General features: G+C 40.1%; 1 protein-coding gene and 1 long non-coding RNA gene across 2 annotated transcripts in view; one reads left to right on the top strand and one right to left on the bottom strand.

Annotated features, from left to right (window-relative positions):
• Positions 1-5,680: 5,680 nt before the first annotated feature.
• On the bottom strand, positions 5,681-10,934 carry LOC117818961. The gene is made up of 2 exons (XR_004632415.1): positions 10,874-10,934; positions 5,681-6,229 (listed from the first exon to the last, which is right to left on the bottom strand). It is a non-coding gene; the product is annotated as an uncharacterized LOC117818961 (long non-coding RNA).
• Positions 10,935-10,951: 17 nt separating this feature from the next.
• The window catches only part of nudt12 (nudix (nucleoside diphosphate linked moiety X)-type motif 12), a 2,593-nt gene continuing 2,524 nt past the window's right edge, over positions 10,952-11,020 (top strand). Inside the window, exon 1 of the mRNA XM_034691470.1 lies at positions 10,952-11,018. Coding sequence (XP_034547361.1) covers positions 10,952-11,018 — 67 coding nt within the window. The remainder of the gene's footprint in view (positions 11,019-11,020) is intronic.

Here is an 11,020-nt window from a genome sequence, read left to right on the forward strand (position 1 = left end):
CGCTTCAGTACACAGCGCCCACAGCGCCCTCTGGTGGTAGGAGGTGGAACTGCAAGGCTAAACTACTATTCTTTTGAAACATCTTACAATCTAATGTCACATTTATTCCACATGAATAGATTTGTCTTTATTTTGTATTATTCTATTTTACAATATATGAAGAGTTCATTTGCAAAAACAGATATCTCCGTTTTTATACATTTTCAAAAAACATATTTCTTTTTAATATAGATTTTTAATAAAGTTACATTTTTAAGATACCACTAATTAGTAATGTCATTTTGACTTAGCCAAAGCCACCCAACTTTAATTGATTGATAATACCTAAAGCTAGTAATACAAAAAATATATTTTATGAAACACTTTTTACATTTTTTAAAAGTGAGGTATCTGTTTTTGCCAATGAACTCTTCATATATAATATATTATAATAAAGTATTTTCTGAATGCACAGTGTACATTCTGTTTATTCAGAAAACATGATTTCAAATCTATAAAAATGATTCCATGGAATAAAAACAGAAACCAAGTTACAAAAAGAACAGACCGCTTTGTTTCAAATGTTCATAGGGAATAAAATACGTTTGTTAGCTACAGACCTCAGCATGCTTTCTCAGGTTTAAAATTTTAAATCCAATGTTAAATCCACCGCAACAGGCTGATACGAATCTATTAGTGATGGGAATTCCGGCTCTTTTTAGAGAGCCGGTTCTTTTGGCTCGGCTCACTACAAAGAGCCGGCTCTTTCGACTCCCAAGTGGCTCCTCAGATTTTTTCTTGTTTGAATGACTGTATTACCTAAAATAATGTAAAATTATATGTAAAATGAATTACTAATGTAAAAAACATACATTATATGAAATGTGCATCATTTAAAAGGCTTTATTTATATTCTCAACATGGAGCAGAGTTCTACAGAAATTAAATTATAAAGTACAAAAACAAGACCCATCACAATTAGACAAAAAGGTCCAATCTCTGATTGTATGTATATTATTTATAAACTTTTAAACACCTTCATTAACAGCAGGTTCCCTTCACTGTCTTTATTCTTCACTTATTGCTCTGATGGATAAACAGCTCTAATGTCCATGACCTGGATGACTGAGAACCTGCACAGACACTTCTAATGTGCCTTTGCAGGTTTTTTGTGGAGCCTGATTGATGACACTTTCACCTTGCAGTCTTCCCTCTGCCGTTGAACAGTCTATGCCTTTTAAATGTGTCTAAAGTTTTCTGTGTTTTCTGCAGTCACTCACTTTCTCACCTTTCCAGTGCGTTCTCTCTGTCGCGCACATTCTCCCTCTCGTCTCCCTCCTGTTGGTGTGCTCACTGTCCTGTCTGTGTCTCTGACCCCTCCCCTCCCCGTTCTGCTCAATGTAGACACGTGATTGGTCAAGAGGCCACCATGTCTTGACCAATCACGTGAGGCTTTCACAGAAAAAGACGAGGAAAAAAACCAAAACCGGCTCCCTGTCAGGAGCCGGCTCTCATCGTTCACCTCAAAGAGCCGGCTCTTAGAGCCGGATCGTTCGCGACCGACACATCACTAGAATCTATCACCATGGAACGCTAACTGACGTGGAATCACTGGGACTATTTTTAAAAACTGTAAACATCAATCACTTCTGATCTATAAAATGATCTTTAATCGATGTTGTTTTTTAGTTAGTAGCAGAGTAATAAGCTGGATAATGTTTGGTCAGCAGGTTGTTATGTTGTATAATTGTATTATATCGTATTGTAATGTATGTTTCATAATTTAGTACAGCTATTTAAAACTAACCTCACGGAGACTTTAAATACTCTAGTTTTTCAACAATAGTGTGTTAAAGCTGCTGTGAGGAACTTTTGTTTTGTATCGATTCTGGCGCCCCCTGTGGACAAAGCAATACCTCTTATCTCTTGTCCTATACATGCAAAAGTAGTGTTTTCAACAAAAGCCTCACCCTGTTGTCTTTTAACGGTCAACTTTATCAGGGAATATGATTATTTTCCATGAAAACAGTCAAATGAAGGATGTTTTTGAAGCGGGATGTCCATCATCTGGTCTGACACCGACCCCCTCAGGGTGGTTTCAGGCATTAAAAATGACACTGGTGTCAGTGTTGCTGCTGATGATCTTGTTTGATATTGAAGGTCATAAAGAGGCATCAGTATCATTTTCAGTCTGTTTCTCAGCCATTTCAAAAACTCCTCACAGGGCCTTTAAAATCTGTCGCTGCAGCAAACATCAAACATCAGTGAGACTTCTAGAGAGAAACTCTGGAGACAAGAGCGCATATATATAAACATCCTTTAATCATGATTGCCAAACATATGAATTAAGGCATATACAGTATAAAAAAGCAACAGCAGGTTTTCATGTTTATACGGTTTCAGTGTGTTATTAACTGGATACACCGGGTGTGTGTTTGTGTGTGTGTTTTTGTGTTTGTGTTTGTGTTTGTGTGTGTGGTGTGTGTGTGTGTGTGTGTGTGTGTGTGTGTGTGTGGATGAACAAACCGAGCAGCCTTTATAAGACAACACTGTGTCTCCCATGAGATGACAGCGTTTTGTAAACAGAGTTCATAGCACTATATTCAAGTAATAGAACGATCACTGATACTATGGTGAGGTGCTGTGTGGTGAGGCAGAGCTGCTGATAGACCAGGACCAGGACCAGGACCAGTCTCCAATCTGGACCAGATTACTCGTTATGGTGCATTGTGCTTCAACTAATTACTAAATCTTGGATTATTCTGAAATCTAATTTGACTCCACTTTACTTTAACTTCTCCATGTCAGCCAATAAATAGATGCTATAATCAGGATATAAGGGGGCGGCTGTGGCTCAGTATCTTGCAGCCAATCACAGGCAGCCATATTGACTTAACGTGGGTCTGAGAGGCCTCATCGTTGGATTGATTCGTCCTTCTCTGTTTTGGATACGTGTCACAGGTTTGGCATCAGTGCTGTGGAAACGGACCCTCGTGTCTATCAGGAGCTCTGCAGTGAGCTAGTTAGCTTATAGGTGGCATGGGAGCAGGGGCAGAGCGAAGGACTGTGAGACTACAGACAGAGGTTTGTCCTCGCAGTAGATCTCTTTTGCAGGTTTTGGATTTCTGGGTTTTGCGTGTAATAGGAGTAATATCACCCTGTAGCGATTTAGCTAGCGTCGACTGTAAGACGGAAAACCGTCCATGTGGAGAGCAATCAGAGGAAATGTGGAACCAGAACCCACCAGGAATCATCTGGAATCAAGGATTGCACATCATTTACTCCTCTATCTGCTCCGTATATTGTTCTGCAGCTCTGTGCAGTTTGCTCTTGTTTCGTGTCTGATTATGGAGACGAGCTGTCGGCATCTTCACTCTCTGCACTGCGCGCTCTCATCCTGACAGCTCAGATCTGTCTGCAAAGCGCTGAATGTGGAGGGGAGACTTGTTGATTCATCAATTAAACGAAGAAAGCTTCCTTTCCTTGTTCAAATAAAAAGTGTAACAGCTCCAGATCGTCTCCACACACGTAGAGAAGTGAGCCTGTGTGTCCCGGCGTTAAATCAGACTGCTTTAACTCAAGATTCGAACAACGATAGTGACGTCAAACTAATACGAACAGACTTGGCATGCTTTGGAAACACTGCGGCACAGTTACTACAAACTCTCAGAGGACGCTAAAAATGTCACTTGAACTATGCTAGCTGTTAGCGTGGCGTTTGTGAAGTGGATGCTTTTTGCAACAAGGTTTGGCTCATCTCATTATGCACAAAGAGCACTAACGCACACAGGTCCTGTTTTCTGTAGAGCGCCGTTTTGGTGACCCTTTCTTTGTGTGTGCTTTGGGAATTGGGCGGCATCTTTTCATCTCAAGAGCAAAAGTTTAGCGGGCGTCAAAGCTGCAAAATCTTTTTGATAATGAAGTATCTGATAGGAAATAAGTAACTGACGTAAAACAAGTCAAAGAGAAACCTGTTGCCCCAGACATTCAAGGAATTTTGGTTGAGACCCTCTTCCAATTTAGTGACATGCATGGACAAGGTTTGTAACCATTAGGCTAGCAGAGCCCAGGAGGGTATAGTAGATAACTAGAGATCAAGATAAGTTTGGGCTTGGTAGTAGGCTATGTCATTGGTTCGCAGACCTATAAAAGGTCTTGGTCAACAGCATTCTGGGAGTCAGCAGATTTGCAGAGCTGTTCTCCCAAGTATTCCGGGTGCTTGTTTGATACTGGTTTTGTTTTCTTGTAATGAAAGTATTACCGTGCAAGCAAGCCAGTGTCACAAAGATTCCTTCTGCATCTACACATCACAGGTGGTCAAGATATGACAATAACAAAGCCCGAAGTTTTAGTTAATGTCAACAGATGATTACAAACCAGCCTGTCGTCTCACTTTCAAGATTCTAGTTGGAAACAGAGTCTTTTATTCTGAAAATTAACCGGATGTTTTCATTTTGTTTTGGTGAAACCTGACTTCCTGTCCCGCTCCATCTGTACCTTGAAACACTACACACTGTACCTGTACGTCTTGTGTATCTGATCCGGAGGGCTCTGACCTGCCGGGTCGCAACGGAGCGGATCCAGTGGAAGTTAACACACTGGCTTCGTCTCCATGAGACTTTTAATTCCTCTTTAATTCAGAATAAAGATTAAATCCTCTTTAAAAAAGATTAAAAATGACCTTGTAAATAATTCAGAATGAAAATGATCATTCTGAATTAAACTTCAATCTGAAGTAAGTGTCTGCTTTATTCTGATTTTAAATCTGAATTGAATAATTCCTCCATCATGTATACGTTCATTCTGCTTTAAATTAACTCCGGTCGTTCTGAGCATGCTCGTTCCCTCGTCCTGTCGCCATGACGCACATATTCCAGGATGGCCGCCCGAAGCAAGCGTTGGACTCAAGCCGAGATTATTTATTTAATAGGAGCCTTAGAAGAAATGGAGATCATGAAAAGAGCAGGATGTGTCAGTGGGCTGAGGTAGAGCAGCCGTCACACTAACCGTTAGCTTTGATTCTCCAAAGTCCGGTCTTCCTCCTCCCTTCTCTGGTCCTCTCTCTCTCTCTACTCCTCAGCTGATCAAAGTGAAGCAGTATGTTTGTGTCCAGCTGCTTATTCAAAACTAGAATCTAAATCAAAGTGAAAGTTGTACTTATTGTGTGGTCTTCCATGTTGTAACCCAAGATAAAAGAAGCAGGAACTGGAGTCTGCTTTTTGCCCCTGTCCAATCAGAACCCTTCCCAACCCCCAGACCTTAAGAGGAATAAAGACCATTAAACAGGTTTCCATGTAAACCTCAATTTAGAATGACTATTTCCATGTAAACATGAAGGAGAATACTTTATACTTTATCAGATCTGGAGCTGTGACAGATCAGAGACAGACCGGACCGGATCTGGTGGAGTTTGGAAGAGTTGGTCGTACCTTCCAGAGCCTCTGAGAACTTGAACTGCGTCTCAGGAACGATTCCCTGAAGGACAAACTGCTGCAGGTGAACAAATCTGGGTTCTAGTCTCTGGTGGGTTTTCCTGCTCCGCCCGCTGCTCCCTGCATGGCTGATGGAGGTGGACGTAGAAAGCATGTTAGTGCTCTGCCATGAATCTGTACAGAATATTTACACCACTGGGCTCCTACATGGCACCGGGCAGGTGGATGTGAAGGTTTACTCTCACATAAAGACAATACAATCAACATGGTTACGCTCAAGTACAGGTTAGTAATACAAATGTAGCGTCAGCACTATGGAGGGAGGAGGAGCACTTCAATAATCAGGAGAATAATAAGGAGAATAATAGACTTTGTAGCTTCCTAATGCTGCTTCCCAACAGGATTAAAAAACCATCAACACTATTGGGGTAGAGTACGTCCTCGTCAGTACATTCAGTCATATCATTTTACACTACGATACATGTGCATTTAATAAACCCGACACCACAGAGCGGCTCCGCTGAGTGCTTTCTGTCACAATCCTGCAAAACTGAGAGCTTCTGAAGTCCGTGATCTGGATCTGTACAGAGTTCCTCCTGCTTTCTGTCCGTCCGCCGTCCCGTCCGTCCGTTCCTCCGTGACGTGTTATAAAACAGGTGGTTGTCATTAGTAAGAAATGAAAGAGGTTTCTTTTTTATTTGAGTTCTCTGCCTCTCAGCGAGGCGAAGCTTATTCAACACCATGGAATTGATGTCTGATAAATCTGCCGTTCCTCATGTGAGACGTGGTCACATGGCCCTACTTCTTCCCGTCGCTGTCTGTGGAGACCAGAGGACAGAGCGTGAGTTAGAGTCACATGACAGAGCTTTAGAGACTGAGACAGACTCAACCAGACTAAGAGTGACTGACAGTGTGACAAGCTTAGAATCAGCTGTACGTTAAAAACAAACCATAAAGACGCTACAAGCTCTGAATGATCAGACACCTTCATATCTTCAAGATCTCATAGTGCCCTGTTACCCCTCTAGAACTCTACGCTCCCAACATGCAGGCCTGCTCATCATACCTAAAGTCTCTAAAAGTAGTATGGGAGGTCGAGCCTTCAGCTATCAGGCCCCTCTCCTTTGGAATCATCTACCAGTCAGGGTCCGGGAGGCAGACACCCTCTCTACTTTTAAGAGTAGGCTTCAAACTTTCCTTTTTGATAAAGCTTATAGTTAGAGCTGGATCAGGCTTGGACCAGGTCTTAGTTATGCTGCTATAGGCTTAGACTGACACACTGGGATCCTGTCTTTCCCTCTCTCTCCTCTCTCTGCCTGTCTCTCACTTTAACTCTTCCTGTCCCATTAAAGTTACTAACCATAGACCTTTCTGGAGTCCCTGAGCTCCCTTGTCTCGTAGGTTCCTCTGGATCTCTGCTGTAGATTCCTTTTTTGGGGTCTGTTATTCATCCTTTCTTTCTTTCTTTCTTTCTTTGTTTCTTTCTTTCTTTGTTTCTTTCTTTGTTTCTTTCTTTCTTTCTTTCCTTTCATTCTTTCTTCCTTCTTTCTTTCTTCTTTCTTTCTTCCTTCATTCTTTCTTCCTTCTTTCTTTCTTTCTTTCTTCCTTCTTTCTTTCTTCCTTCTTTCTTTCTTTCTTTCTTTCTTCCTTCTTTCTTTCTTTCTTCTTTCTTTCTTCTTTCCTTCTCTTCTTTCCTTTCTTCTTCTTTCTTTCTCTTTCTTTCTTCTTTCTTTCTTTCTTTTTCTTTCATCTTCTTTATTTCCATCCTTCTTTCTTCTTTCTCCTTCTTTCTTTCTTTCCTTCTCTTCTTTCTCTTTCTTCTTCCTCTTTCTTTCTTTCTTTCTTTCCTTCTTTCTTTCCTTATTCTTTCTTCTTTCCTTTCCTTTCTTTCTTTGTTCTTTTTTTCTTCTTTCTTTCTTTCTTCTTTCCTCTTCTTTCTTTCCTTCTTTCTTTCCTTCCTTCTTTCTTTCTTTCTTTCTTTCTTTCCTTCTTCTTTCTTCTTTCTTCTTTCTTTCTTTCTTTCTTTTCTTCTTTCTTTCTTTCTTTCTTTCTTTCCATCTTTCGTTCCTTCTTTCCATCTTTCATTTCCTTTCTTTCTTTCTTTCTTCCTTCTTTCTTTCTCTTCTTCCTTCCTTCTTTCTTTCTTTCTTTCCTTCTTCTTTTTCCTTCTTCTTTCTTTCTTTCTTTCCTTTCTTTCTTTCATTCCTTCTTTCTTTCTTTCCTTCTTTCTTTCTTTCCTTCTTTAATTTCTTTCTTTCCTTTAATTTCTTTCTTTCTGTCTTTCTTTCTTTCCTTCTTTCTTTCTTCTTTCCTTTCTTTCTTCTTTCTTTCTTCTTTCTCCTCTTCTTCCTTCTTTCTTTCTTTCTTTCTTTCCTCTTTCTTTCTTTCTTTCTCCTTTCTTTCTTTTTTCCTCTTTTTCCTTCTTTCTTTCTTTCTTTCTTTCCTTCCTTTCTTCACTTTTCTTTTCTTCTTTCTTTTTCTTTCTTTTTCTTCCTTCTTCTTCTTCTTTCTTCTTTCCTCCTTCTTTTTTCTTTCTTTCTTTCTCTTTCTTTCTTTCTTCTTCTTTCCTTCCTTCTTTCTTTCTTTTTCTTTCCTTCTTTCCTTCCTTCCTTCCTTCTTTCTTTCCTCCCTTCCTTCTTTCTTCCTTTCTTCCTTGCTTCTTTCTTTTTCCTTCTTTTTCTTCATTTCTTTCTTTCTTCTTTCTTTCTTTTCTTCATTCTTCTTTCTTTCTTTCTTTCTTTCTCTTTTCCTTCATTCTTCTTTCTTTCATTCCTTCTCTCCTCCCTTCCTTCTTTCTTTCTTCCTCCTTTCTTCTTTCTTTTCCTTCTTTCTTTCTTTCTTTCTTTCTTTCTTTCTTTCTTTCTTTCTTTCTTCTTCCTTCCTTCTTTCTTTCTTTAATTTCTTCTTCTCTTTGTTCTTCCATGTTTCTTCATCCTCTATGTCTCCCTTTTCTTATCCCCTCCTTTTCCTTCTATCCTTCCTTCACCATTCTTCTCCTCTTTTTCTTTCTTCTGGTCTCCCTCTCTTCCTCTCTTTTCTTAGACCTTCTGGAGTCCCTGAGCTCCCTTGTTAGTAGGTTCCTCTGGATCTCTGCTGCTGTGGACGTGGTCCAGACTCCAGCTGCTACAACTACTACTATCCGTCTCCACCACTATCATCTCTCTCTCTCTCATCTCCCTCTATCCCTCTCTCCAACACGGTCTCAGCAGATGTGTGTCTAACATGAGTCTGGTCCTGTGGAGGTTTCTGCCTGTTAAAGGAAGTTTGTCCTTGCACGTAACTGCTAAATGCTGCAAAGTGCTCTGCTCATGGTGGATTAAGATGAGATCAGATGAGTCCTGTCTGGAAGATGGGACTGGATCTGATCGGTCTTGATGGGGTCTTGTTAATAATAGAACATAGAGGACGGTCTAGACGGCTCTGTTTTGAAGGAGTCTTAACTTTTGATGATTATAAAGACATAAACCTGATGTTTTTTCAGCGTCTTTATTAAACTCTGTTGTGTTGTTCGTCTCTGTCAGCATCTCTTATTTTAATCTGCTTTATTTCACAGCAGTCACCTCTAACAGATAACTGCAGTCTTTCCTCCTCTGTGGTAATTATCACATTATGCTGTTGAACTGCCCGGCAGGTTCCCTCTGCTTATCTCACACATCCAAACAAAGGCAGAGAAATAAAAATCTCCAGGAAAAACCCCGCAGATGAGATAATGATCTGCAGGATGAAAGCTGGCGGGGCAGAGACGAGGAGCCGTCAGGCAGAGAGCGGTTCGTCTCAGGAGAGCAGGGTAGATATTATTTATTGACCCAGCAGACAGACTGCAGAGGACCATTCTCCAGCTCATTTGCTCCTGTTGCATCTCATGAAAGACAAATTTAGCCAATTCGATTCGTAAAATGCAAATGTAGCAAATAGTCTGCGAGTCTGGTCCGAGAGGAGGACAAAATATTCAGCTCAGACCAGACGAATCACTCAGAGATTGAAAATGAATCACAGAGCTAACAGGAGGACAATTTACCAGTGTGTGTGTGTGTGTTTCATGGTTTGAGCACAGTGTGATGCATGTAAGTGGAGCATTACATGTCGCATTAACATTAAAGATGGTTATTTAATGTCATTCAGGTGACCTCTTCACAGTTCAGACTGTAATTTAAAGGTACAGGGGGTAGGATTGGGATCATTTAGTGATATCTAGAACTAAAATTCTAGATTGAAATGCTACAAACTGTACCTTTAAATACCTCACACTGTACCTTTAAATACTTCAGACTGCACCTTTAAATACCTCACACTGTACCTTTAAATACTACACACTGCACCTTTAAACACTACACACTGCACCTTTAAATACCTCACACTGCACCTTTAAACACTACACACTGCACCTTTAAATACTACACACTGTACCTTTAAATACTTCAGACTGCACCTTTAAATACCTCACACTGTACATTTAAATACCTCAGACTGTACCTTTAATTACCTCACACTGTACCTTTAAATACCTCAGACTGTACCTTTAATTACCTCACACTGTACCTTTAAATACCTCAGACTGTACCTTTAATTACCTCACACTGTACCTTTAAATACCTCAGACTGTACCTTTAATTACCTCACACTGTACCTTTAAATACCTCACACTGCACCTTTAAACACTACACGCTGTACCTTTAAATACAACACACTGCGGCTTTAAATACAACACATAGTACCTTTAAATATGACACACTGCACCTTTAAATACTACACAATGTGCCTTTAAATACTACACACTGTACCTTTAAATGCTATACACTGCACCTTTAAATACTACAAAATGTGCCTTTAAATACGACACACTGTAACTTATTAAACTGCAAACTGTACCTTTAAATACTACACACTGTACCTTTAAATACTACACACTGTACCTTTAAATATGACACACTGCACCTTTAAATGCTACACACAGTGCCTTTAAATACGACACACTGTACCTTTAAATATGACACACTGCACCTTTAAATGCTACACACAGGCCTTTAAATACGACACACTGCACCTTATCAAAACTGCAAACTTTACCTTTAAATACTACACACTGTACCTTTAAATATACACACTGTACCTTTAAATACACACTGTACCCTTAAAAATGACACACTGCACCTTTAAATGCTACACACTGTACCTTTAAATATGACACACTGCACCTTAAATGCTACACACTGCACCTTATCAAAACTGCAAACTGTACCTTTAAATACTACACACTGTACCTTTAAATACTAACACTGTACCTTTAAATATGACACACTGCACCTTTAAATGCTACACACTGTACCTTTAAATACTACACACAGTGCCTTTAAAAGCTCGTACTGTACCTTTAAAATATGACACTGCCTTTAAATGCTACACACTGTGCCTTTAAATGCTACACACTGTGCCTTTAAATACGACACTGGATTCTAACTCACCTGTGGAGGAGTGTCCTGACACCTGCTGACTGGAGACCAGCGACCTGGAGCTCAGACCTTGAACACAGAGCAGAAAGAATGAAACAGCCTCCTCAGTCAGACTCAGTTCGGCACGCTGTGTGCTCAGGGAGTCGGGCGTACCTTGGT

This window comes from Notolabrus celidotus, chromosome 9 (assembly GCF_009762535.1).
Source record: "Notolabrus celidotus isolate fNotCel1 chromosome 9, fNotCel1.pri, whole genome shotgun sequence".
Classification (NCBI taxonomy): domain Eukaryota; kingdom Metazoa; phylum Chordata; class Actinopteri; order Labriformes; family Labridae; genus Notolabrus; species Notolabrus celidotus.